Source organism: Erinaceus europaeus, chromosome 2 (genome assembly GCF_950295315.1).
Source record: "Erinaceus europaeus chromosome 2, mEriEur2.1, whole genome shotgun sequence".
Classification (NCBI taxonomy): domain Eukaryota; kingdom Metazoa; phylum Chordata; class Mammalia; order Eulipotyphla; family Erinaceidae; genus Erinaceus; species Erinaceus europaeus.
In genome coordinates, this window is record NC_080163.1 from 187634367 (window position 1) to 187661807 (window position 27441).

The following is a 27441-nucleotide window of genomic DNA, read 5'->3' on the forward strand; positions in this document are numbered from 1 at the left end:
AGTTGAGGTTCTCTCTGGGCATCCGGTTCTGTCCTCTGGCCTGTGTGTTTATCCCACATCATCTTCCGTAACTACAGACAGGCCTTCCCACAGGGGGGTACAGGTCTACCCCCCCCCCCCCCATTTCATTCTACTTCTTCAGAATTGAGCTGTCCTGGACCCCAGATTTTCTGGAACTTCACCAGGCTGTCCTTTGTGGAATGGCAGTATGTTATCTTCACCACCACCCTGGCACTACCTCTTCCTCAGTCCCCATATCTGATTCATCATAAGTGTCATTTCTTTCTTGGCAAGTAGAGCACCAGTCAGCTGCCCTCTCTCCATGTCCAGCAGTCACTTGCCTGGAGCAGGGTTGTCATGTCACTCATCTCCACACACATTCAGACCCCCTTGGTCCCCATCCTCCACCCGCAGGGCTACCCGAGCTGCCTCGCAAAGTCCGGCTCTTCCCCGATGCCCACGCCAATCCCCCTTTCTGGCCCGTGACCTTGACCACCACACTTGTCCCTCACCAACCTGGTCTGGACTTCATCTCTTGAGTATGAGATCTTGGCCTCTCAGCTCCACAAGGCAAGGACCACGCACCCCTCCCAGCCTGGGAGGCCACCTACTGAACCCTCACTGGGGTTTTGCTGAGGAAATCAGTGTATGGGGGCAGGCTGTTGCTGGAGCCATGCTGGGCGGGAGAGAATGGGGCGGTGAGCTGGCTTGAGCTAGTTGGGCCCCAGTTGGGTCTCCGCAGCAGAGGGGCACCTTCAGATGAGGTTTACCTAGGTCTTCCCCCACCCCGCAACTAAGCAGACACAGCCTTTGAAGCATCTTAGCAGAGACAGGATTCTGATGGCTTTTCCAAATCTGAAAGGCTGTGCATGCAAGCCACTAAGCAGGAAAATGCAGGTGAAAGCTTGGATATGAGGGGCCAGCCCTGGGCTACCTGGTTAGCAGGGAGCCAGTGGAATGTTTGATGGCACCCTAGGCAGGGAGGCTGAGGCCAAAGTCTGAGTGGGGCAGTCCTCATGGGGGGCGACTGGGCAAGGCAGCTCCGCTTCAGGGCATTTGGCGCAGACAGGCTGGCCCACCTGTGAAGTGACATCTGCACACAGCTATCATTGCCGCCCCATTTGCTTGAGTGAAAGACTAGAAACCATCAACTGGGCCCGGTGGAGACCAGCGCAAGGCATCATGGACTTCTGCCCAGCTGCTAAAGCAGCGAGGAGGCAGCACTCTGCAGAAACCAAGGCCTGGAGAGGTCGGCTACTTAAAACCAAGGCCCTGAGGTGATTAGCATTGTTGGCACACACACTGAAGAGTACAGGGCTTGAATGGGCAGTGTAGCCAGTCACTGTAGAGGGCAGATCCCCAGCTCCCACCTGGTGAAGAAGCAGGTGGCGCCAGCCCCAAGACCCCCATGCTCTCCCCTGCCCCCAGGCTGCATGTGCCCCCTCCTAACTTTTTGAGGCGCTCACTGCCTGGCTTTTCTTTGGGTTTGCCGCCTGTTTGTGTGCCATTAAACAGTATGTTTTGTTTTGCCTTGTTTGGAGTTTTATCTAAACTCCAGTTTACTATGGTACTGGGGTATGAGCTATACATTCGATGGAATGTTTTTGTGTTTTTTTTTCAAGATTTATTTATTTACTGGATAGAGACAGAGAAATTGAGAGGGAAGGGGAGATAGGGAGAGAGAAAGAGAGACATCTGCAGCCCTGCTTCACCAACACGTGTGAAACTTTCCCCCTAAAGGTAGGGCGGGGGGGGGGAGGTTTGAAACCAGGTCTTTGCACATTATAATGTGCATGCTTAACTGGGCATGCCGCTGCCCAGCCCCATACAATGGAATGTTATTCAGGCATAAAGAGAAATATAATTTTGAGACATATTGTAATATGGATGGACCTTTCAAGTAGTATGTTTAAGTAAAATAAGCACAAGAAGACAGCCTTAAAAAGAGACAGAAGGGGGAGTCAGGCGTAGCTCAGTGGGTTAAGTGCAGGTGGCGCAAAGCACAACGATTGGCATAAGGATCCCCGTTCGAGCCCCCGGCTCCCCACCTGCAGGGGAGTCGCTTCACAGGCGGTGAAGCAGGTCTGTAGGTGTCTATCTTTCTCTCCTCCTCTCTGTCTTCCCCTCCTCTCTCCGTTTCTCTCTGTCCTATCCAACAATGATGACAGCAGTAACAACAACAACGATAAACAACAAGGGCAACGAAAGGGAAAATAAATAAATAAATGAGAAAAAAATTATAAAAAAGAGAGACAGAAGGAAGGAGTTAGATCAGACCCCAGAGTATCTGAATGTTAATGGGTGGGGCTCTAAGTGATGGATGTTATGTGGACTTGCTGGTTAAGGCTCTGTAAGTAGTTATCTCTGCATAGGACTTCATATATGCCACCATACCACTCAGCAGCTCCCTGCCCCCCCCCTTTTTTAATTCAGTGTTTTTAAAGAGAAGGGTGGTGAGACACCACAGCAGAGCTCCACCACGTATGGAGTTCCTTGGTGCTATTTTTGGTGCTCCCGTGTGGTGCCGGGACTGAAGCCAGTGCAGCTGGGAACATCTGGGCCCCTCATTCTGTGCTAGTCCCTGGAGCCAGGAGGTAAAAAATTTACTTTCCCTCTCCTGTGGATGGGCATTTGTGCTACTTCCTGTCTCAAACCAGTCCTCCCTGTGCACACGTCCCCGGAGCTTCACCCCCCTGGCAGGTTTCTGGGAGAGCTCTCGCCAGCTCCCAAGTGTGTGTCTTCACCTCAGTCCCCTGCTGCCAAGCTCCTCCAGTTGCCAGCACTGCAGGGGTGCCAAGGAATGTTTTGAAGACTAGCAGGGTGCAGAACAGTGTGGATAGTGTGTGCTGCCATTTCCAGCTGTTGCTTTCAGATCTCTGTATTTATTTATTCTATAAGAAGGAAAACTAAAACAGAGCACGCCTCCAGAATATGCCAGGCCAGGAATTGAACCTGGGGCTTCACACACACACACACGTGTGTGTCCTCTGCTCTGCCTCTAAGCTGCCTCCCAGATGCCATTGGTGGTTGTTTTAAAAAGCGTGAGAGAGAGGCGTCGGCTCTCTCAGGAAGGAAGGGAAAAAACTTGCACAGGCTGAGCTGGAGGAGGGCAGGGATCCTCTCACTGTTTACCCTCTGGGGCCACTGACTCATGAACCTACCCTGTGTCTACTAGGGGGTGGGGGCTCCATGCTAGAGCAGATGATTGGAATTATCACATGTGAGAGTTTCACACGGACAGAAAAAGGACAGGAGGCAGTGATACATGCAGTGCTGGGGGGGTCAAACCAGGATCCTCAGGCCTGTAGGTCCCAGACTCTACCAGTTGAGCCATTCCCTCAGCTACTGAGTGATGGATTTTTATGTTGACTTTTGGTTTAGGCTATGTTTGGGAGAGTGTATTTGTTTAGAAAGCCTTGGGACAGACAGACACACAGCAGTAAGAAAACAAAGATTGTGGAGTGAGAGGGCCTTGGGAGCCCTCTCCTTGCCCCTGAGTCCTATCCCCAGGAAGAACTTCCCCCCAGGAAACTTCTGCAGGAGGGGTGCTTTATTCCCTCTTCCCTCTGCCCCCCCCCCAATCCTGTCTCTTGAGACCCAGTTTCTCTGCTGCTGGCCAGAACTGCCCGATCTTGACTGCCTTCCCCACCAGTACCCAAACCAGCTTGTCCGGTTTGGGGAGCTCACCCCACTTGGCGCCTCCCTGGGCAGCAGCCTGGCAGGTGCTCCACCCCACGCTGGGGGCGGTGGCTGGGGACCTGCGGCTTCTGGGGTCTCCTGAACCTGCCCTGCTGGGAACCCCTGGCTTGTGGGCAGAGTGGGGCGGGTGGGAATCCATCCTTGTATTAAAGTCCTGAGGAGGGGGATGGGGCGTCATGTCAGGAGCTGCTGCGGTGGATGGTGGGGCTGCCAGAGCAGGTGAGAGGGAAGGACATTGTGTTTCTGCCCACCTGCCAGCATGACCACAGGCTTACTGTCTCACCATCAACTAACTGGACACCTACACTCACAGGATCCCCCAGTGGGGTGAGGACACAGTGTCCTCGATGTCAGCCCCCAGGGCAGGCGTCCTATCTGGTTCCTTCCCCCACTTAATCCTCAGCCTCCATTGGGCCTGTCTGGGGTGTGTCAGGAGCTCAGCAAGGGAGCTGTGGCCTTGCCAGTCAGTGCCAGGCTGCAGGGCTCAGTGCTAGGATGAAGGAGAGGAGGTACCTGACCCAGTCAGGCATTGGGGAGGACTTCCTGCGGGAGGCGTGGGCCCCAAAGGAGTGAGTGGGGGAAAAGCAGGCGGCATCAAGGTTCTCAGTTGTAGGAGGGACAGAAAGAAACAATTCGCACAGGGAGCTGGGCCAGAGGAGGCCAGGCAGAGGAAGTGAGGTCTGGAGGAGGAGATGGGCCAGGAGGTGACAGCTGAGGACTGCAGAGGGCAGGCATTACAGCCCCACCCAGCTCACCCCTCTGAGGGTCTTTTGCTCCTGTTCTGGAATAGTGGCTGCATGCAAGCCAGCCTGCCCAGAACAGCGGGTCAGAACCACAGACCAGAGACAGCAGATCACTCAGCCTCTCTGGGCCTCGGTTTCCCCTGCACCATCCAGGTTCTGACAGGTTCTCTGCATCCTGGCAAAACAGCCACATGGCGGGCTGGGGGTAGATAGCATAATGGTTATGCAAAGAGACACTGGGGTTCCGAAGTCCCAGGTTCAATCCCCTGCACCATAATTAAGCCAGAGCTGAGCAGTGCTCTGGTGTTTATCTCTGTGTCTTTCTCTCTCTGCATCTCTCTCAAAAATAAAATACTTAAAAAAGAAAAGAAATGTATTTAAAAAAAAAAAAAAACAGCCACATGGCATGTGGACTCCGCACTCTGATCTCCCCACCGCTGAAGCCAAATCTCCCAGCCCCTGCACGCTCACACCTGGGGCTGGGAATGTGGGGCTTCACCTCAACACACCTTCCCCCCCCCCCCCATTCCGTGCCCTCCCCAGTTGGCCTGGTCCTGATGTCAGATTGGTCCTGATGAATGAGTGGACACCCTGCAGAGCTCTTGCTGGAATCACACACAGCCTGCGACACCCCTCCACCTCAGAGAGTGAACCCCCCAGCCAGCCACTCCCCGAGCTCCTCCCCTTTCTGTATAGTCTGCTTCCCTGGCCTCTGGCACCCAGCCTGGAAACAGAACCGGGGAGCCAGGCAGTGGTAGCTGTCTGTGTACTGGGGTGGGGGGTGGCACTGGAGGTAGGCTGTGAGTCAAGGGCTGCCATTGGGGTCCTCTGCTCCTGTGGAGACCCAGCCCCCCATTCTCCTCCAGCCCAGGGCCAGTTGTGGGCCCCGTGGCCCAGTCTGGCCCCGCCTCCATCTGTCCCTCCCGCTGCCGCCTGCCCTCCACCCTCTGTGGGCTGGTGCCATAGCCAAGCTCAGCGCCTGCCAGGGCAGGGCCGTGTCACCACCCGCTGCCGAGGAGGCTGGGGCACGAGGCCAGCCAGCCCGCCCCGGTGGGCACCCACATCAGGGGAGCCCTGTACCTTCTCCCTGATCGCCCAGCTGATGCCTCTCCCACTGCCCTGCCCCACCCAGGGTGGCCCCGGACAGAGCGAGGAGGGTAGTGGAGGTGAGCTGGCCTGGGGCAGCAAGGAGGAGAGGGAGGGCTGGGGACAGACCGTGGTGCCAGCCACCTGATCACTGGAGCCAGGTGAGCACGTGGGTCAGGGACCACACCTTCCTTGGGGCCAGGGGTGGGGTCCCTGTGCTTCTTGTTTGGGGTGCCTCAGGATCACCCCACATCTCTGCACTGGTCTCAGGGCAGCTGTGTCAGTGGCTGTGGCTCTGAGGGACCCCAGGTCACTCTGGGTGGCCCTAGAGTTGGCCATGGGTCTGCTGGTTGTCATGTGGATCTGTGGTCCTGGGGTCTGATGTATCTCAGGGCGTATTCCTAATTGGGATGGGGGGCCTGGGACACCCCCTTTCTGGGCTAACCTGGCAGTTGTGGAATATCCATGGGGCTAAGTGTATGTGAGTGTGCCCACCCACATGTCCAGGTGGTGTGAGGGTCTGCATGTGTCACCACTGTGTCTGGGGGGGGTCCTTGTGCCCATGGCCTCGTCAGTGACCTGCTATTGGAGCTGTGGGCCAGAGCATGTGGTCCCTCCATCCAGTGAGTCCCCTCTGAGCGGGGGTCCCCTCTGTCATGCTGTTCCCCTGGCCGTGCCACTCCCCCCAGACCTGTCCGTGTCTGGTGGTGGGAAGTTCTCCCCACTAACCTGGGTAGGTGCTTGGGCTACTGAGGGTGTGCGCGCGTGTGTGCATGTGTGTGTGTGTTTGTATGTGTGTTTCTTTTCTGCCTGTTCCCCCTCCTGCTTCCTGCCCTGCCTGGGGAGGAATGAATGAAATCTAATCTGCTTTCCCTAGTCCCCGCAGGCTCACCCCCTCTCTCAGGTTTGTTGTGGCGCCTCTGGAGGGTGAGGGGCATCAGCAGGGCCCTTTGTGCTGGGCCTGGCCAGTGGGAGGGGGCCATCTGAGCCTGGGGCACCTACTCTTCATTCGGTCACTCTGTCTGGGCTACACCTTACTTTCTGCTGGTAGGGCTGGGGTCATAGGGCCAAGGCAGCTCTGAGTCCTGACCTGTCAGGGGCTCCCAGCCCAGAGCGAAACTGTCCTCCCGCCCAGCCCTGGAGAAGGGATGACTTAACAGAGACAGCTCCCGACAGGGACGGACTGTGTCCAGCATTCTCTTTCTTTTATTCCTTCCTTCAGTAACAGCAACAATAACAGTGGCACCGATAATAGTAGCAGTGTTACTAGCAGTAGCAGGGAGGACCGCTGAATGCCAGACTCTGGTGGAAACACTCTCCACATGCCATCTAATTCAGTCCCCCAGACAGACACTGCTGGGAACTAGGGATTAGCACCCCTCCCACTCAGCATATAGGGGACCAGAGGCCCAGAGAGGTAGGCATTTGATCGAGGATGCACAGCTTGGCGTGGGGTGCTGGCACCTAAGCCCAGCCATTCTACTCTGAAGCACCGCCTGCCTGCTGGGTCCTGGTACCAGCACATTCTGTGCAGAGGCTGTGGGGGAGGGGGGTGCTGCACTCTCCAGATAACAACTCTGTCCAGTTCCTGCTTCTTAAGGTCAGGGTGACCTGGGATCCATATCTTCTTAGAGGGTTTCACCAGCTGTGAGGACTCCCAGATTTCTAGCAAGCCCCCGTCCCCTCCATGATTTGTCCCTTGCTCATACCCCAGTATACTACCACTTCATGAGATTCCCTGGTGGGCTTTCTGGGTTGAGGAAACCTGGGGATGGGCTCATAGTCAGGCACTTCTTGCACAGTTTCTTTCTTCTTTCAGTGCACTGGCAGCTAAGGATTGAACCCAGGGCCTCATGTATGCAAGGCGCGCGCTCTAGCTACTCAGTCACCTTCCCAGTCCCTCTAGCAGTGTTTGGGACACACCCAGGCCAGGTCCCAAATCACCAGACTTTGTCTCTAAAGAGTTGGACCCCACCCCTGCTCAGGCATCAGGGTGAGCCCCACGCTTCCCACTTGCCCTCCCCCAGCACTAGCCTCCTCAGTGTCTGGGCTCGTCACTTGGCATTGTCACCCATCACGTTTCAGAGACATTTACCAAGTGCCTCCTGTGTGCCTGTGCTGCTCTGCATACCAGGGACAAGCCAGAGACCCTGCTCCTCCCATGAGGGGAAGGGAGTGGGGAGGAATCCCCACTCTACAGTCTGATGTCAGGTGACAACTTCACATAGAAAGTCAGGGTGCAGACTGTTTCGAAGGCTTTTCTGAGGGGTAGTATTTGCACTTAGACCTGAGTGCCAGGGAAGAGTCAGCTAGGCAGCCTTGGGCAGAGAGCAGTCAGTGCCAAGACCCTGAAGTTGTCCGGGACTGACAAGGAGGCAGTCAGCAGGTTGGGGTGGCGTAAGAGGGAGTGAGGAGGTCTGAGGGGGCAACTCTGTTGATTCCCAGTGGGGAGTTTCGTCCAAGTGGGAAGCCCTCAAAGACTCTCCCTTCTAAGCCAGTAGGATTGTGTCTGTCATTCTTCTTGTCTCACAAACCTCTAGGGTCCTTGGTGAAGCAGAGGCTCTTTGGTTTGTGGTGGAGTCTTCTCAAGGGGTCCCTGGGGCGCTTTTGTGACCCCGTGTTGGCAGGTGGAAGGGAGAGGCTTGCCTTATCTGGGCCTCAGTTTACTAGCTGCGGAAACAGGAAAGGAAGGAACAGGAAGGGACGGAAAGGGACAGGACTCTTCACTCACCAGGAACCAACTGTGACCAAGCACCTGTGGTGTGGTTCCTCCACCGAGCCACCACCTTAGTGAGGACAAGAGCAGACACCCCTCTGACTGACCATGCTCAGGGCCAGGAGAGAACAGGCTGAGTGGTAGGATGAGCCAGGTGCTGGGTGTGGAGTGCTGGGGGTGAGAGCAATATCAGACCAAGCCCACCTGGAGGCTCAAGCCCCACCTTTTGCAGAGGTGGCCCCCAGAGAGTCCCGCCACCTGGCCTTTATCACCTACCTCTCTCACCTAACTCATCTGATGCACGCATGCACACACACACACACACACACACACACACACACACACCACTGCCATCCAATCCCTGGACTCTATGCCCTCCACACAGTCTGAAACCTGAGGGAGACTGACTCTTCTCAGGCCTTTCCTGGGATGCCATCTCACTTGGGTGAAAGGCAGAGTCTCCGCAAGTCGCCGCCTAGTCCCCACAGAGCCTGCCACTGTCACCTTTCTGTCCCCCACTCTCCCTGCCCCAGCTAGTCAGACCCCCTCTCTGCTCTTCAACCTTGTTCAGCAGCAAAAGTCCAGCAACTGAACATGTTCCAAGACCAGACAGTGTCCATTCAGTGACTCCTGAACCAGCAGCTTCCAGTCTCACAAGTAGAAAGGAGCTCCAAGAAGGATCTGTACAAAGGGAAGGCTTTTGAGAAGGAAAGGAGAGATAAGAAAAGAGGGAATTGTTTCAGGCAGGGTTACCACCAGTCACTTCTCTGGGGATGGAAGTGGTCTTTCAGGCAGGTGATCTCACTCATCCTGGCCAGGTAATTCCAGATGGCCTGACTGAATTTCTGGAAGGCTGTTCAAGTTAAATCAGGTCTCCAGTTATGAGACTTAGCACGAGTGACTCCATTTTGGCGTGTGTGTGTGTGTGTGTGTATGTGTGTGTATGTGTGCGTGCACGCCTGCCTGTGCATTAAGTTAGAGCCAGAGAGGCAGAAAGAGACCATAGCAGTGGGGGGCAGACTCAAACCTGGTGAGTGCACATAACAAAGCGGCGCACTCTCTAAGTGAGCTGTTTCTCCAACCTGGTTGTCTTCTCTTTATTTAGCCAGCTCAAGCCTGGGATGGAGGGCATTTGCCCTGACCTTCCCTGCTGTCTGGCACTCTTCCTCCAGGCCCCATATGACCCCCTCTGTGCTCCCTGCTCTCCTTACCTTCTCAGCAAAGCCTTCTCTGACCCCTTGTTGATCGGTCTAGCTGCCCCTCCCCTCCCAGAAGGTGAGCTCCACAGGAGAGGGGTGTGCCTAGCTATTCTGGCCACAGCTGTGGGCACAGCCTCTCACCTGCAGAGATCAGACCTCAGTGACAGTGATGAATGAAAGGGTGGGCAGTGTGATATGACTGGTTATTTGTGGGGAGAAGGTGTTTGCCCACCCCTGGGGGAGGGGGCACTTAAGCACAGTTCCAAAGCCTGAGGTAACATGGTGCATAGCAGTTATGCAAATACCTTTCCTGCCTATGACTCCACAGAGTCCCAGGTTCAATCCCTGGTACCACCATAAACCAGAGCTGAACAGTGCTCTGGTTAAATTTTTTTTAAATAATGGGGCCAGGCAGTGGTGCACCTGGCTAAGTGCTCACATGACAGTATTCAAGCACCCAGGTTCAAGTCCCTGGTCCCCACCTGCAGGGGGAAAGCTTTGCAAGTGGTAAAGTAGTGCTGCAGGTGTCTCTCAGTCTCTCTCCTTCTCTATCTCCCTGTCTTTTCTCAATTTCTCTTTGTCTATAATAATAAACATTAAATACATAAATAAATTTAAAAACATAATTGTCAAAGCTTGAGGCAGAGTCTGAGGATCAGGTCCCCAGGGACGCCTCAGAGGATTAGGACTCAGAGTTGGGAGCAGAAGAGAGTGGAGAAGCACTGGCTAGGGGAGAGTGGGACCTCTGGAGGGCGGCAGGAATAAGAAAGTGCAGAAAGGAGAGTGGAGCAGGCTGTTCCAGGGGCTGGAGAGACATTGAGGTTCCTACTGTGGGCCGGGCAGGTGAACTAGACTCCCCTTGTATGTTCAGAGCAGATCCCAGGAAAGTCTGGGATAAGCTGAGGCAGGAAGGGGTCTTCCCAGAGCTGGTAGGTGAAAGCTCACAGCCGAAGGGCACAGGGGTGAGTGACCCAGGTTCTCACATGTACTGCTTGGGCAGGGGTTGAGGTAGCAGCTATGGACAAACCAGCTCCTTCAGCAAGTGTCCTGGGCCCTGCTGTGGGTAGCCCCTGCTGTGAGTATTGGGGCATGGTAGGGAGCAGGAGGGTGCAAACCCCACTTGTGGGGGAGACAAACACTAAAGACTGACTCTCTTGCCCTCTCATACTCTCTCTCTCTCGCTGTACAGGCACAGCTCAGAGACATTGTGGGTTTGGTTCCAAGCCATTACAATAAAGTAAATGCCACAATAAATCACGTCAAGCAGTTTAAAATATATTTATTTATTTACATATTTATGAGTGTGTGCACAAGACAGAGAGAGAACACAAACCAGAGCATCATTCTGGCACATGTAATGCCAAGGATCAAACTTGGGACCTCACACTCCCAGGCTTAGGACTAGCTACTTGCCAGGCTACACTGATCAGGTGGGTTTTTTGATTTCCCAGTGTGGATCAAAGTCATGCTTTCACGGTATAGCAGTCTCCTAAGTAAAGCAAGAATTGTCTGTGATAAGTGCAGTCAGGAAAAAGAAAGCTGACAAAGGGGGCATACAGCTGGCAAAGACAGGAACCCAGCATCTGAGCACAGAGCAGATGGAGGAAAAGCAGTCAGTGACTAGAGTTCCAGCAGCTGGGACACAGGCCCTGCTGTGGGGGCATGGCTAGGTTGTCAGACAGGGATGGGGGGAAGTGACGAGGACAGAGAGGTGACAGGTGTCTTGTGCAGAGCCTTGTGGGCTATGGGGAAGAACCTTAGGGGTCAGCAGAGCATTTCAGGATGTCAATGCCAGTGGGCCAGGAGCTCTGGACCTGTGAGCATGAGGTTCTCAGTTTGATCCTCAGTATCACATAAGCCAGAGTGATGCTCTGGTTCTCTGTCTCTTGAATCTTTCATAACTGTCAGTTTCAGAACAAACCACTTTCCAAGCCCCACGTGGTCTCCTTAGCAAGAGGCTTCACTTTTCTGTGCCTCAGTGTCCACATCTGAAAATGGGCATGAGAGGGCACCAGGGGCAGCTCTGGGTGCTGTGGTGTGTTTGTATGTGTCTTTCTCTCTCCATCTGAATGAAAAAAGCAGACAGGACCAGTGAAATTGTACATGCACAAGGCCCCAACTCTAAAATATAATCAGGGGTGCCTGCCTTGAGTTTTGGGTCCACTCTTAGTCAGGGTAGGGCAGGAAGAGGAGGGAGCACTGTGGCCGAGCCTCGGGGAGCCGCACTTGGTGGTGTCTTCTCCGATGCAGGGTCCAGTGTACAAGCCCGCGGGGTGCTGCCTCCTCTGGGAGTTGGGATGGGCCAGGTAGGATGTGGGGATCCTCACCCCCAGCTGGGGTCAGGGCCAGAGAGGAAGGGCAAGGTCTGGATGCTCAGGGAGAGAGGGGCCAAGAGAGATTGGGAGGAAAGGGTGGCAGCCAGGGCCAGCCCCAGAGATAGTAACAGCAGTGACAAGGTGTCAACACATCAGCAGTCACATGGCTGCAGCCTGCAGGACAGGTGGCTGCCCAACACTCCACCTTCAAGTCCTGGGCACCCTTGATAGTAGACTCTTCTCTCTGGAATGCAGCCACCTATGTGAATTGGGGTAACAAGAGCACCTAGCAGGGCCTGGATCTCGCATCTCTGGAGTCGTGGTAGCTGGGATGCTGTGAACAACAGATGTGTTGTGGGCTCTGAGTTGGACAGGTCTGGAGTCTCCTGTCACTGCCCACCCCCCCCACCCCCCCACACACAGACTGTGTGACCTGGGCAAGTAGGGAGCCTCCTCTGGCCCTGTCTTGTAGCTCAGGGCTCCCCCCACACACACACACACACACACCCATCAGCTATGGAGATTAACCAGCGACTCTGGGTGGAGTACTCAGAAGGGACACAGGTGCTCAGTGTCGGCTGCCACCCTGCCACCTTGGGCCAGGTCAGGGGTGCCTGCAGCCCTCTGTGACCTCCAGTTGGAACTCCAGGCAGCAGGCATTGTTCTCACCATCTTTTAATAGAAGAGGAAACTGAGGCACAAGGTGGCTGGCCCTGGAACTCCCGGGGGGGGGGGGGGGCTTATGTGCCCCCCTCTGAGGGTACAGAAACTCCATGGCCCAGAGCCTTGCACTAGAGCAGGGCTGTCCAAATTGGGCAGTGTGACCTCTGCATTCTCAAGCCCCAGCACCTGCTCTTGGCCAACCCCCTCCCACTCCCCACTTTGTGAAGCATCTTCCTCCCCCCCCCCCAATAAGGTCAGAAGATCAGGACAGGCTTGGGGGGTGGTGCAGGGGGTTGTAGCAGCAGCTCTAGAAGCTGCCTCAGGGTGGGGCTCCCACCAGTCATTATAAACAGGCTCAGTTCCTCTGTTTGTCCTGCCTTCTGCACAGTGCCCAGGGGAAGGGGTGGCCCCAGACAAATATCCGGAGGTGGGCCTGGCCACCCCCTAGTTTGCCAGCAGGGTCACACGCATCTGAGTCCCAACTAGTCCCTCCTGGGGTCCCCGGCACCCCCCACTCCCTCGCTGGTTTACTGAGGGGTCACATGGCTCAGTGCTTCCCACTGAGGCCTCTGATTCAGTGCCCCCAGTCCTGGGCTTGGGGAGTGGGATTTGAGAGGGAGGGAGGGAGGAGGCTGCCCCAGAGGTGAGTGATCCCAGGAGAGCAGAGCTGGGAGGCTGGGAAGGGCCAGGGTATAGGCAGGAGACAGAGAAGTGGGGAGAAGGAGACCAGGGGAGTGGGGAGAGGGAGACCAGGGGAGTCAGGGGCCCAGGGATCAGCAGGAAGCCTGGGAGGGAGGGAGAAAGGGAGGGAGGGGTACGGTGAGGGTCTGCAATGGGGAAGAGCACTGAAGGGGCCTTGGACTTCTTTGGAGTCAGAAAAGGAGCTCAGGTGAGGGCGCAGGCTGGTCCACTCCACACTGAGACAGCTGGACCCCAGAGCAGGTGTGTGTGTGGGGGGCTGGCTGGGCAGCCCTGGCTCTGGCCACCTGCTTGCCCGGAGGTCTGCACCAGCCCAGACAGGTCTGCTGCTGGGTCCCCGCCCGCCTCCCACTGGGTTCCTGCTGCCAAACTGGTTCTCCTGGACAGAGAAGCAGGGGTAGGAAGGGGGCACCCACCTGCCCATGAGCGTGATGCCACACAGACCTCACCTGGGACACATGTCTGTCTGTCTGGGGGACGGACACCCCACTCTGTCAGAGACTCTCGGGGTCAACACCTGACACAGAGCAGTGTGTGGCTGGGCACCAAGGAGTGATTTATTACTGAGTGAGTGAGTGAGTGAGTGAGTTAGTGAGTGAGTGAGTGAGTGAGTGAGTGAGTGATTAAAGGGCCGGTTTGCTCCTGTTTTGCAGATGAATAGCCCGGAGCCCCAAGAGGAGACATCACCCACCCCAGGGCTCTTCTAGCACAGCCGGCATCAGACCAGGTCTGGGGGACCCCAGGCCATCAGAATAACAAGAGGGGGACAGACCTCTGGCCAAGCCCTGCTTTCTGTGACTCAGTTAATGCTCTGGCCCCTGTGGTTGAGGCGCAGAGAGGTGAAGTCACTGGCCCAGAGATTTGCGCTCTGCCCATGTGGCTCCCCTGCCCCAGCTCTAGTCTCTGGGCCCCCAGTGGAATTCCACTGTCAACATGCCCCCACCCTGCTCCTTTGGCTCCTCCTTCATTTTTTTGTTATTGCCATCAACCTGGGCTTCACCAAGGTCCCAACTTAAAAAGAATATATATTTTTATTTACTTCTTTTGGATAGAGAGAAAAAATGAGAGGGAAAGTAGAAATGGGGGTGGGGAGAGACATCTGCATCCTGCTTCATCACTTATGAAGCTTCCCCTCAGCAGGTGGGGATGAGAGGCTTGAATCTGGGTCCTTAAGTACCATAATGTGTACCAGATGTGCCACCACCCAGACCCTTTTATAATATTATTCTTACAGATTTATTTATTTATTTGTTTGTTTATGTATTGAGTAGAAACAGAGAAAAATTGAGAGGGGAGGGGGAGATAGCTACAGCATTACTTGACTGCTTGTGAAGCTTCCCCTTGCAGGTGGGGGGCAGGGGTGAGGGACTATGCTTGAACCTGGGTCCTTGCACACTATTATGGGTACACCTAACTGGGTGTGCTACTGCCAGAACCTACCAAGGTCCCAGTTTTGTTAAAGATGAAGTGAGAGGGAGTCAGGCAGTATAGCACAGCAGGTTAAGCGCAGGTGGCACAAAGCGCAAGGACCAGCATAAGGATGCCGGTTCGAGCCCCCGACTCCCCACAAGCAGTGAAGCAGGTCTGCAGGTGTCTCTCTTTCTCTCCCCCTCTCTGTCTTCTCCTCTTCTCTCCATTTCTCTCTGTCCTATCCAGCGACAACATCAATAACAACAATAATTACAACAATAAAAAAGGGAATTAATAAATATTTTTTTAAAAAATTAAAAGGATGAAGTGAGAGGGCAGGGGAGACAGCATAGTGGTTCTGTGAAATACTTCCGTGTCTGAGGCTCTGAGCTCCCAGGTTCAATCCCCAGCATCACCATAAGCCAGACCTGAGCAGTGCTCTGGTAAAAATAATAATAATAATAACAATAACAACAACAATTAGTGGCCAGAGAGACAGACTAGAGCACTGAAGCTCCCCCACTGCAGTAGAACTCCCACGTGGTGTGCGGGGCCTCAAACCTGGGTCACACACACAGCAAAGTAGATGCTCTTGGCAGCCCAGCCCAGCCCCATTGGGCATTTTGTTTTGTTTATTCATGCATATGCAGTTTCACTGCTCCAGGCTGGTTTCTGTTGCTGTTGTTGTTATTGTTTATTCAAATACAGAGAGAGGCCGAGAAGCCACAGTTCCAGGACTGCTTCCAGTGCCACTGCCCCCCATTCAGTGTCAGGCCTCTATCCAGAGCCGAGTCCATGGCAGGGCAGTCACCCTGCTGTCTCTCCAGCTCTGGTTTTGTTTGGTTGGCGCTGGTCTTCCCTCTCTCTGTCCCAGGCGCCGTACAGACAGAGGCAGCTTAGTCTGCTCTTAGCTCTGGGGAAGTGGCTCTCTTCCCCATGCAGTCATGGCGAGGATTCCCTCCCACGCCTCAGTTTCCTCATCTCTAAAGGGGGAGTTTGGGGCAGAACTGGAGCAGCAGGTTGAGCTATCAGGTCCCAGTGAGTGTCCCCCTCCCACAGACCTGCTGGCCAGAGCCCCCGGATGCCACCGCCATGTTTGGGAAGAAGAAGAAGCGGGTGGAGATCTCAGCGCCGTCCAACTTTGAGCACCGGGTGCACACGGGCTTCGACCAGCACGAGCAGAAGTTCACAGGGCTGCCCCGCCAGTGGCAGAGCCTGATCGAGGAGTCAGCTCGCCGACCCAAGCCCCTCATTGACCCTGCCTGCATCACCTCCATCCAGCCTGGGGCCCCCAAGGTATGTGGGTGCCTCCCCCATCACCTTCCCTGACCTAACCCCCACCCCCGCCTCAGTGTCTGAGTCCTTAACAGAACCCTCACTCTGACCCCATAGCTAGCAACCTCCAAACAGACAGCTCAGTTCTCACCACCACCACCCCCAACTCTAGTCTTTCCCCACCCTCACTGACCCCTCTGACTGCTTCTCAGTGCTGATGCCAGTCCTGAGAAGCCCACACTAACCCCAGCCCTTCTGACAAGCCCTCTGCCCCCAAGGATCTCTGTGCTCGCCCCCCTCCCTCCAACACACACACACATCCTTGGCCCTTCACAGAGTCCCCACAGGCTTGGGAGCCAGCCCCCCTCCTGGATAGTGACTGTTTCAAGTTGGGGAGGGCACTGGACATGGGGAGCTTGATGATGTGCCTTCCTTAAGGGAGCACCCCTGAATCAGCCCTGAGGGCTAAAGAGGAACTGCAAGTGAGGCCCTGGATGGAGAGACAAGCCCTTGAGTGAAGGAGTGCACCCCTCTGGCAGTGCTGAAACTTTGTTTTTGCTTTTGTGTTCTTGCCATCTTTAGCAACATGGCAGGCTGGGTCTGTGTCTAAGGCCCGGGTGTGACCTGCAGTGAGGGTGGCCTGTGGTGGGGTGAGGCCACACCCAGCCTGTGGAGCCAGCCTGGAGCTGGACTTTATCCTGAGGCCAGTGGGGACTGGGGAGGGCCAGGAACACAGCCAGAATTCTTCCCAGGGGTGGAGAGGGAGAGGGCAGCAGGCTTGGGACTGGGCTAGGGGCAGTGTGACATGTCCTATCCCAGCAGCCACTGAGCCAAGTGACCCACCAAGGCCTGATGTATCGCTGGGCTTGTGCAGGGAACTTTTTGGGGGGGTTGTTAGAAACAGAGAGGCAGAGAGAAGAGAGAGATAGACCACAGCACCAGAGCTTCCTTCAATGCCGTGGAGGCTGGGCTCAAACCTGGGTCACACACATGGCAGAGCAGCGCATCATCCAAGTGAGCAGAGGGCTTTCCAGTAGTTTGGAGTTTTGCCACCATTTCAAACTTGAATGGCGTCACAGATGATCATTTCTGGCTTCTGGCCAATAGGTTAGAACTAAGTGGCAGCTGCCTCTTCTGGGGCTCGTTGTGGGCCCTAACTGCCCCCCCCAGCCCCACCCCCTAGAGCAGCTCCTAAAGTATAGCCCTTGCCCAGCCAGGCAGCTGGAATTCACACTAGTATGTTCCTGAGCACATATGGGAAGCTCCTCAGTCCCCTTTACTTTCAGGACCTCCTGACTTCTTGCCCCAGCACCACAGTCTAAGCACATGGCCACCTGGCTTCCAGGGCCCCTGGCCAGAGCCAGCTTCCAGAGCAACACCCAAGGCCCAGGAGAGGCAGCACTGGGGGCAGGCCCACAGAGACATGGTGGCCTCTGGGTGGGTTTTGTGGGCTCAGTGTTTTCTGCACATCAGGGGTAGCTGAAGTCTAATTCAGGCTGTCTGGAAACTCTGGGCCACTGTCCCTGCACTGCAGAGATCCATGGAGGGGGAGGGGGGGAAAGGGCATGGTCTCCCCTCCCCGGCCAGCTTCTTCCCAGCCCACCCAACTCACCTGTCCAGAAATGTCTATTAAGCACCAACTGTGTCCCAGATGCTGCCGTGTAGCAAGAACAGGAAACAGCGACCCCTGCCCTTGCCAACATGGCGCCCAGGAGTGGACAGTGGGCGGCAGGGTGCCGGCTCCATGCAGCTGGTATTAAACACTGGAAAAAAAAGAAAAGAAAGTAGGCTGGGGATTGGGGATGTTAGCACTGACATCTTAGACTGCGGGGGGTTGGCAAAAGCCGAGCTTCTAGCAAATGCTGAAGGCAGGAGGGAGCTACAGTGTTCTTGGGATTTGGAGTGGGGGGTTGTAGGCTGAGCCTGCTGCATGTGAGGACTAGAGACAGAGACCAGTGTGCCTGGGGCCAGGGGGAGCCAGAGGCCAGCCTGGAGGTGGTGATTCTGTACTAGAGGAGGAAGGGGGACTGATCTAGATGGCTAGCTACACTCTGCCCAGCCTCTGTGGGCTTCCACATTTACTACATACCCTCCTTTCCGCCACCCCCACTCCCAGGACCCTCTTGCCCTCTGCTTTGGACCCAGCTCTTTCTGACTCTACCCGAACCCACCCTTGACTTCCAGGGGAACAGATGCAGGGTCTGGGGATTGCAGTCTCAGCAGCCTGCAGGGAAGGAAGTACCCAGCCAGGCCCCAACCCCAGCACCCTGTAATTTCCAGCTCCCCAGGGCTGATTATGGGGTGGTGTGGCCTCTGCCCTCTTTCCCTTCCACCCCACCGGGCAGGGACACCCCCCACCACCACCACACCCCAGCCCAGAAACACAGGTAGGGCCACCCAGCCCCATCATCACCCCATGGCATTTCTGCATTTCTTCATTTGTCTCTGTCTTGTCTCTGTGTGTGTGTGTGTGTGTGTGTGTGTGTGTGTGTGTGTGTGTGTGTGTATTGTGATGTCTCGTCCTCACTTGTCTGTTCCATGTCCTGTGTCCCCTCATCCTTGTCCGGCCCCGACCCCACCATTGCCCGGGACCCCAGACCATCGTGCGGGGCAGCAAAGGTGCCAAGGATGGGGCCCTCACGCTGCTGCTTGATGAGTTCGAGAACATGTCAGTGACGCGCTCCAACTCCCTGCGGAGAGACAGCCCGCCACCACCCACCCGGGCTCGACAGGAAAACGGGGTTCCTGCGGATCTGGCCTCTGTCCCATCCAAGGGGGGCCCAGAGAAGGTGGGCGGCCACATCCGGGCCCCAGGCCGCATCGAGGCGGGGAGCGGCGGCGGAGACAGGCGGCGAGTGGGGCCTGAGAAGAGGCCCAAGTCTTCTAGGGAAGGCTCAGGGGGACCCCAGGAGTCCTCCCGGGACAAACGCCCCCACTCTGGGCCAGATGTTGGCACCCCCCAGCCTGCCTGTCTGGCTGGGGGTGTGAAAGTGGCAGCAGGCCGGCCCTTTAACACGTACCCAAGGGCTGATACGGACCACCCACCCCGGGGTGCCCAGGTAACCGACCACCTGCCCCAGTCCCCCCTCTGCCCCCTTCCCCAGAGCCTTCCCCACATCCACCCACCAGCTCCAGCCCACTGTCCATCACCATCCTGACCGCCATGTGTCCACCCGTAGCCAAGTCCCTCTCCTGCCTGGAGAGCAGAGTCATCAACCTCTGACAGCCCCCTCTCGCTTCTCTTTCAGGGGGAACCTCACAACATAGCTCCCAACGGGCCATCAGCGGGGGGCCTAACTGCCCCCCAGTCCTCCTCTTCCTCCCAGCCTCCCACCCGAACCCGAGAGCCCCCCAGCCCTGGCATGCTGGGTCCCCACGCCTCCGAGCCCCAGCTGGCCCCCCAGGCCCGCACCCTCATCTCCCCTGCCGGCCCCCCTGCCCCTGGGCCCCCTGGCCCCCGTTCACCCCAAAGGGAGCCCCAGCGAGTGTCCCATGAGCAGTTCCGGGCCGCCCTGCAGCTGGTGGTGGACCCCGGAGACCCCCGCTCCTACCTGGACAACTTCATCAAGATTGGTGAGGGCTCCACCGGCATCGTGTGCATCGCCACCGTGCGCAGCTCAGGCCGCCTGGTGGCCGTCAAGAAGATGGACCTGCGCAAACAGCAGAGGCGGGAGCTGCTCTTCAATGAGGTGCACCCCCGGTTTGGCCCCTCAAGCGGGGTGGGGGGGAGTCCCTAGGATTGGGCCTGAGACCCAATCCTCATACTTCCCCCAGCCTGGCTCCTCCATCCCTTTCCTGACCTGCCCACCAGCACCAGGCCCCTCACACCCATTCAGGTGACTCAAACCTGCCCCCCCCTTCATCTTCCTGCCTCAGAGATGACTCACCCACCCTGTCTGCAGGACAGAGCCTGGGCCTTCCCGCCAACCCCCTTCCCCCTTAATACCATCCTTGCTAGCCCTAATTCTCCCCTCCCCTCCGCCCTGGGAAGCCCCATCTTTTCCCTCTAGGCCTGCTCTGAGTGCCCCTGGGCTTCCCCAGCTAGCAGCTGGAAACTTCTTTCTGCCACATTACAACACACGCACACCCTTTACTGGCCATGGTAATGCCCCCTGATGCCCTCAGGATAAAGGCCTAGCCCAATTGTGGGCAGATGTGACAAGGCCTTGGCCCTTGGTCCCATGACCCAGGCTGTGGCTCTTGGTGGCCTGTCTTTTGGGGAGCCCATGCCAAAGAGTCCTGGCTCTGCCCCAAGAGGAATGTGGATCAGGAGCAGCGCCTGGACCCTGATGCAGGGGTTGGACTCGGGGCCAAGTCCGAGGGGTCTTAAGGCAAGAGCTCTTGCCTCCCAGCCCCTCAGCATACCTCACTGCACCCCATAGTGCACCCCTGTGCCCTCAGTATTAGGGCTGCATCACCGGCTTCTGTTTAAGCTGCCCCTGGAAGCTCTATTCTGCCTCTCCCAGGCTTGGCCTCCCTGCCCCTGGCATTCCTGCCTGCTGTTCTAGCCTGTCTTTCCGCTCTCCACCCTGAGCCTAAACACCCTCTTCCCACCCCCAGCACCAGCCCTGGCTCCCAGGCCACTCAGAGCTGAGGCTCAGAAACTGGCATGTGCCTGGGCTGCCACCCCCCACACACACACACACACACACGCACACACGCACTTATACCTGGCACAGAGCTGTCCTGAGTGTTGACAGAGGGTAGCCTCACCTGACCCAGATGTGACGGGTCCATCCAGTCTACGGCTGGATAGGGTGGCAGGCACCCCAGGATTGGGGCAAGCAGTCACCCTCCTGCCTCCCCCACACTGACCCCCAGCCCCCCACACGCAGGTGGTGATCATGCGGGACTACCAGCATGAGAACGTGGTGGAGATGTACAACAGCTACCTGGTAGGGGACGAGCTCTGGGTGGTGATGGAGTTCCTGGAGGGAGGCGCCCTCACCGACATCGTCACCCATACCAGGTACTGCCGCACCCCGCCTGGCGGCTGTCTCCTCAGGCCCCTCAGAAACCAAGTCCCTTCCAGACCCTTTGGGAGTGGTCCAGGGAGGGCATGTCCCCCTCATATCCCTGCTGTGCAGCTGAGCTTTTCGACCCCCTGGGCAGGCCAGGCCAGGCCCTATCTTACTCAGCCCCACCCCACGCAGGATGAATGAGGAGCAGATTGCCTCCGTGTGCCTGGCCGTGCTGCAGGCCCTGTCGGTGCTCCACGCCCAAGGCGTCATCCATCGGGACATCAAGAGCGACTCCATCCTGCTGACCCATGATGGCAGGGTGAGCACAAGCATGGTGCCCCACACCCCCGTGAGGCTCTGAGCCCAGCTCCACACCATGAGGGGCAGCAAGTTGTTTTGCTCCTCATGTATCCATCCAGACTTGGAGGGGCTCTCTCTGTTCCCACAGTCCCCAAGACCCCAGGCGGTGGAGCCGCTGACCTCAGCACAAGACTCTGGGAGTCAGAGTCGAACCCTGGGCCCAAAAGGGACAGTGGGGGTTCAGGCTCCCAACCCTGGGGACGGTTCAGGCTCCCAGCCCTGGGGACCTGTGTAGTGCTGAGCTGCACGGATGCAGAGATACCCAGACACCTGCATTTGTATTTCAGCAGTGGAAGTGGTTTTCAGGAGGTACATTTTGATGCACCAAATCCTGTGGGTGATTCCCTGCCCTCGCCCAGGGAAGGAGGGAGGGGGTTCAGTTTCCCCAGAGTCTCAGTGGGCGCCCGTGAACATCTACATATGTCTGCAGATGTGCTCTGGAGACATCTGCCAGCCCCCAAAATCAGGTGCACACCGTGCAGATTTGCCTTCTGGGGGATGTGAGATCCAGGATAGCCTCAGCATCTGAAAGGGGTACACGGTCTGTCCCCCCTACCCTCAAAGAAGGCGTCAGTCCTTGGCTCTGGAGACATGGTCATGACAGTGGCAAGCTAGCCCTCACGCTTGTTTACTAAGCATGTGCCTCTTCCTCCGAGCAGGGCCGTGGGGGCTGTCCCTGGCCTTGACCCCACCCATTGTTTGGTCCTGCAGTGTGTTTCCCTTCTCCCAGACCCCTGCCGGAGAGACAAGCAGTGTGGTCTGGGTTAAGCAGGCAGGTGGGGGTGCAGCCCAAGTAGCCCAGGTCTGACTTCTGGAGACGCAGCACATCCAAAACTCAGGAAATAAACAGGTGGCAGCCTGTCCACTGACCCCCAACCCCTGCCTGCCCTCCCCCAGGTGAAGCTGTCAGACTTTGGCTTCTGCGCCCAAGTGAGCAAGGAGGTGCCTCGAAGGAAGTCACTGGTTGGCACGCCCTACTGGATGGCCCCGGAGCTCATCTCACGCCTTCCCTACGGGCCAGAGGTGAGTCAGCCACGCTGGGAATGGCGTTTGTGGGTATGGCTAAGCGTGCACCTTTGGTTCATCCTTTGTGTGGTCCATCACTGCCTGGGTGCTAGTCCCTGGCCGCCCAGTACTTGGTTGAGCATAATGCCGAGCTGGGGTGACCAGGCCCGGACCGACAGCCTAGAGCAGAGGTGCTGGCCTTTGTGGCCTGGAGAAGCTCCTGGAAGCATTAGAGAGAGCTCTCGCATCACAGAGCCAGGTCCCACCAGTGTCAGGGGTGGGGGGTGGGGGTGGCACTGAGGAGCTGTGCTTAGAACAATGACACTCATCTTGGCCACAGTCTCCACCCCTACCTGTCACCTGCTTCACTCTCTGCCATCACCAGAGACCTTTGACCTGTGGCATGGCCCTGGGCTGCCTCTACTGTGCATCAGTCAGTCAGCAAGAAAGGTGCGCGGGGGGGGTGGGGGGGGGAGGGCAGGCAGTGGTGCACCTGGTTAAGTACACCCATTACAATGCGCAAGGACCTGGGTTCAAGTCCCTGGTCCCCACCTGTAGGGGGAAAGCTTCACAAGTAGTGAAGCAGGGCTACAGGCATCTCTCTGTCTCTTTTCCTCTATCTCCCCCTCTTCAATTTTTCTCTGTCACTATCTAATAATATATAAATAGGGCAGAGGTAGGTAGCATAATGGTTATGCAAAGAGACTCTCATGTCTGAGGCTCCAAAGTCCCAAGTTCAATCCCCTGCACCATCATAAGCCAGAGCTGAACAGTGCTCTGGTGAAAAAAAAATAAATAGATTTAAAAAAAAAAAAAGGTACACTGAGGACCAACAAGATAGCTCAGCGGGGAGGGGACCTGACTCTGGTACACAGCGTGGGGGTGCTATGCACCGGGGGAAGTTTCAGTGCTGTGGTATGTGTCTGTCTGTCTTACCTGTCTGAGAAAGCCAACCCCAAAGTGTGAAGTGCCCTAGGGAGTCACACTGAGGGGGAGGCTGGTGTGAGAGAGTCCAAGGGGTCATCTCAGCCGGGACTGCTCATGATGTGACAGACCGCGTGAACTGTGAATGTTCTGGACCCCTAGAAATGCGAGCTTGGGACTGACTGGCTTGAAGGCTGGGCCCTCTATGCGTCCTTCCCTACCCCCACGCCCACCCCTCTCTGGTCCCTTAGCAGCAGCTTCACTCACCCCCCCACACACCCTCCCCTTGTGGAGCACAGCTGACCTTGCAGCTCAGACCAGGCCTTCCTGCCTTGCAGCACCACTGCTCTGGGCACACAGGAGTCAGCCTCAGCTGGCTCTCTGATTGGCTCAGCTGGGGTCACGTGGACCCCCTGTGCTGACTCAGCACTTTGTCAGAGAGCAGCCCTGGATGGCGTGGGAACTAATAAAGGGAGGAGGGTGGTGGCATGGATGTGGGCCGGACAGAACCCTCCCTGGGTGACTGTGGGGCCTGGCGGGTGGACAGCAGAGAGGGTTCTCTGGGCACAACCACCAGGGCCCCTGCATGGCTCATCCCGCCTGTCCCCTCTCCCAACGCAGGTAGACATCTGGTCTCTGGGAGTGATGGTGATCGAGATGGTGGACGGGGAGCCCCCCTACTTTAATGAGCCACCCCTCAAAGCTATGAAGATGATTCGTGACAACCTACCACCACGACTGAAGAACCTGCACAAGGTGGGGCCCCTGCTGGCGGGCAGGGAGAGAGACAGCACTGGGGTAGTGTGGAGAATGGGCAGACCCCTCCCCACCCCAGAATGGGCCAGGCTCACACCCCCTCCCAGCCCCAGACCTCAAATGTCTGTGGAAACTTGGGTGTTCTGCACCCTCACCATCCCAGTGTTTGTGCTCAGGGTAGTCTGGCCAAATACAGCAGAGCAGGAAAGAGGGATTCCTGGCGGAGGAGTAGCCAGGTGAGAAACAGCTGGCCCGAAATGAGCTCCTGGAATCAGGCTCGGTGCCGGCACTATGAATCCACTGCCATTTAATTGAATTTGCCACCACCCAGCCCCCTCTGAGTCATTTTTATCAGACAAGAAAGTAAGGAAGTTGAAACTGTAGCACTGAAGCTTCCTCTGGCAGGAGCTGAGCTGGAACCTGGGCTGTGCACACAGCAAACAAAGCAGGCTCCCAGAGCTACCCCCCATTTGGCAGGAGAGGAAAATGAGGCCCCTGTGACAGCAGTAGAGCTATCACTCAGACACATGCTAGCTAGGCCCCTGGACCCCAACCTTCCCCCAACCTGTCCCCACAGGTGTCACCGTCCCTGAAGGGCTTCCTGGACCGCCTGCTGGTGCGGGACCCCACACAGCGGGCCACAGCAGCTGAGCTACTAAAGCACCCGTTCCTGGCCAAAGCAGGCCCGCCCGCCAGCATCGTGCCCCTCATGCGCCAGAACCGCACGCGATGAGGCCCAGTGCCTGGCCTGAACCAAAGAGCCCCCCTGGGCCAGCCCTGCCCTGCTGCCAGAGGCCAATGTGGGGGTCACCCCCCGGTTCCTAGCCTGGAAGACACTCTGCACTGCTGGAGCCCAACTACTGAACTCTGGTTTCAATTTTGTGACTTTTATAACAAAAACAAAAAAACCCAGGGACTCCCGGGTACCAGCAAGGCGCCCAGAGCCCTCCTCCACCCTCTGGGACAGCCCCCACCTCCCCCAGTACTTTCTTGTCTACAGAAAGGACAGGTGTCCCCCCCCCCATCACTGGAAACCCACAGTGGGGGCCCCTGGGGTGGAGCAGACACTACAGAAAAGGTGTGTACGTGAGTGTGTGAGGGTGTGCGTGTGCACGTGGGGGTCCCACGCCTCTGTCCTCCCGTCTGCAAGTGGGTGTCTCCGAGATCTGGCCTAACATAGAGCCCCTCTCCCCCCTGAGCCATTGTGGGGGTAGATTATGAATGTCTGAAGAGTGGCCTTTCCCCTTAGCCCTGCACCTGTGACTGGATGGGGAAGACAGGGGTTGGGGTCCCCTGTCCCCTCCCCCACCTCACCCCTGCCTCTGCAGAAAATGACTACTGCACCTGGACAGCCTCTTTTCTAGAAATCTATTTATATTGCCATTTTGTAACACTAGCCCCTGTCCCTATGTTGGGGGCAGACATCCCCAGTCCCCCACGGTGGCACCAGGGACAGAACCACCGCTCGAAGAATTAGCTTCTTGGCCCGCCACCCCGCCCCCCCCCCCCCCCCCGTGGCATAGCGCCAGCCTCCCCTCCCTCCCATTAGTTTTACAATTAAAACATTCTCTTGTTTGTGTGTGTGTGTGTGTGTGTGTGTGTGTGTGTGTGTGTACAGGGCCTGCCTTGAGCCTGTCCAGCAGTCTGGAGCCATCCCTGGTGCATTAGCGTTAGTTCATTGACCACTAGGCAGATTGATTATGGTGGATGGATCAGGAGTTGTTATTTGATAGAACAGAGAGAAATTGAGAAGGGAGGGAGACAGTTGCAGACCTGCTTCACCACTCAAGAAGCTTCCCCCCATCAGGAAGAGACTGGGGGCTTGAACCCAGGTCCTTGTGCATAATATGCACTAATCCCAGTGTGCCATCACTTAGCTACTGGAGTAGTGGTGTTTTTTGTTTTTTGACAAATTTTTTTTAACGTATTTATTAGAGACAAAATTTGAGAGAGAAGGGAGAGATTGGTAGAGACAGACTCACCTGCAGCATGCTTCCCACTCCCAAAGCTTCCCTCTTACAGATGGAGAACAGGGACCTGAACCCAGCTCCATGCACACTATGTGTAAGCTTAACCAGGTGCACCATCACCCAGGCCCCCTGGAGTATTTTTTTAAACACACTCCATGCTTTCCTGCGGGTGTAGCCCCAATATTTCCAGCAGAGGACTGACTATGGGACATGATGGCATGGGGTGTCCGCCTTCTGTGTCCCACACACACCTCTCACCCCAAGGACCTCGGTTTGGTTTGTGGGTGGGAAGTGCTCAGCGCTCGCCCCAGGCTCCCCACCAGCACAGCGAATAGGGCGTTGTTCTTTGACAGGCCCGGCTAAGTACATGCAGGGTCTAGCTAGAGAATCACGGGACTACAAACCTCCAGCACAAAGCAGCTACTGCTGCACTGAATGTGTCAGGATCCTGGATGAGGTGGTTACGTGTTTGGGAAAAAAATATGGTGAAATCAGTATAGGGAGAAATGGAAAACAAGACCAAAATAGCCCCTAGTGCACATATCAAAAAAAAAAAAAGAAAAAGAAAAGCTTTGCACTTGAGCACTTTCACAAATCTGTTGGATTTTGAAAGATGAGGTGACTATTGATAGTACAGATTGTTCCAGAAAATAGAAGGATGACTGCCTGACTGGTTTGGGGAGGCTGGTGTGCCCATGATTCCAAAGCCAGTTAAGGAGAGTGGGGGCGATGGAGATAACATAACGGTTCTGCAAAGGACTCTCATGCCTGAGGCTCCCAGGTCCCAGGCTCAATCCTCAGCACCACCGTCAGCCAGAGCTGAGCATTACTCTGGTAAAAAGAAGAGGGAGTTGGGCAGTAGTGCATCAAGTTAAGCACACTGCAAAGCACAAGGACCAGCATGAGGATCCCAGTTCAAACCCCTGGCTCCCCACCTGCAGGGGAGTCGCTTCATAGACAGTGAAGCAGGTCTGCAGGTGTCTTTCTCTCCCCCTCTCTATCTTCCCCTCCTCTCTCCATTTCTCTCTGTCCTATCCAACAACGACAATATCAGTTACAACAACAATAAAAACAAGGGCAACAAGGGGGTCGGGCGGTGGCACAGTGGGTTAAGTACATGTGGTGCAAAGTGCAGGGACCGGCATAAGGATCCTGGTTCGAGCCCCTGGCTCCCCACCTGCAGGGGAGTCGCTTCACAGGTGGTGAAGCAGGTCTGCAGGTGTCTATCTTTCTCTCCCCCTCTGTCTTCCCCTCCTCTCTCCATTGCTCTCTGTCCTATCCAACAACAAACAACATCAACAATAATAACCACAATGAGGCTACAACAACAAGGGCAACAAAAGGGGAAAAAATGGCCTCCAGGAGCGGTGGATTCATGGTGCAGGCACTGAGCCCAGCAATAACCCAGGAGGGAAAATTTTTTTTTAAAAAAAGCAACAAAAAGGAAATAGATTTTTTTTTAATCTTAAAAAAAAAAAAAAGAATAAGGGGAAAAAATGATATTGGAGGCTGTTTACCTAGTCCAGGTTCCTGGTGCCTGGGGGTGGGGGGCCTGGGATGGCTGAGAAGGAGCTGCTGTCTGAGGGACAGGTCAGCTCAGTGACAGGATATATGGGGCAGAGCCGGCCAGCCTCACCACTGTCATTGTCACTTTCAGTCA

General features: G+C 56.2%; 1 protein-coding gene across 4 annotated transcripts in view; it reads left to right on the forward strand.

The window, feature by feature from the left end:
• The window catches only part of PAK4 (p21 (RAC1) activated kinase 4), a 49692-nt gene extending 24306 nt beyond the window's left edge, over window positions 1-25386 (forward strand). Inside the window, exons 1-10 of one of the 4 annotated variants that reach the window (XM_060185887.1) lie at window positions 5293-5608; window positions 13774-13847; window positions 15590-15826; window positions 18403-18864; window positions 19054-19494; window positions 20641-20774; window positions 20959-21085; window positions 22024-22149; window positions 23677-23811; window positions 24389-25386. In XM_060185887.1, coding sequence (XP_060041870.1) covers window positions 15623-15826; window positions 18403-18864; window positions 19054-19494; window positions 20641-20774; window positions 20959-21085; window positions 22024-22149; window positions 23677-23811; window positions 24389-24544 — 1785 coding nt within the window. In that variant the 5' untranslated portion in view covers window positions 5293-5608; window positions 13774-13847; window positions 15590-15622 and the 3' untranslated portion in view covers window positions 24545-25386. Of the gene's footprint in view, window positions 1-5292; window positions 5609-5673; window positions 5690-13773; window positions 13848-15589; window positions 15827-18402; window positions 18865-19053; window positions 19495-20640; window positions 20775-20958; window positions 21086-22023; window positions 22150-23676; window positions 23812-24388 lie in introns of those variants that run through there. The other 3 variants (XM_060185888.1, XM_016188517.2, XM_060185889.1) reach the window with 3 other exon arrangements.
• Window positions 25387-27441: the final 2055 nt, after the last annotated feature.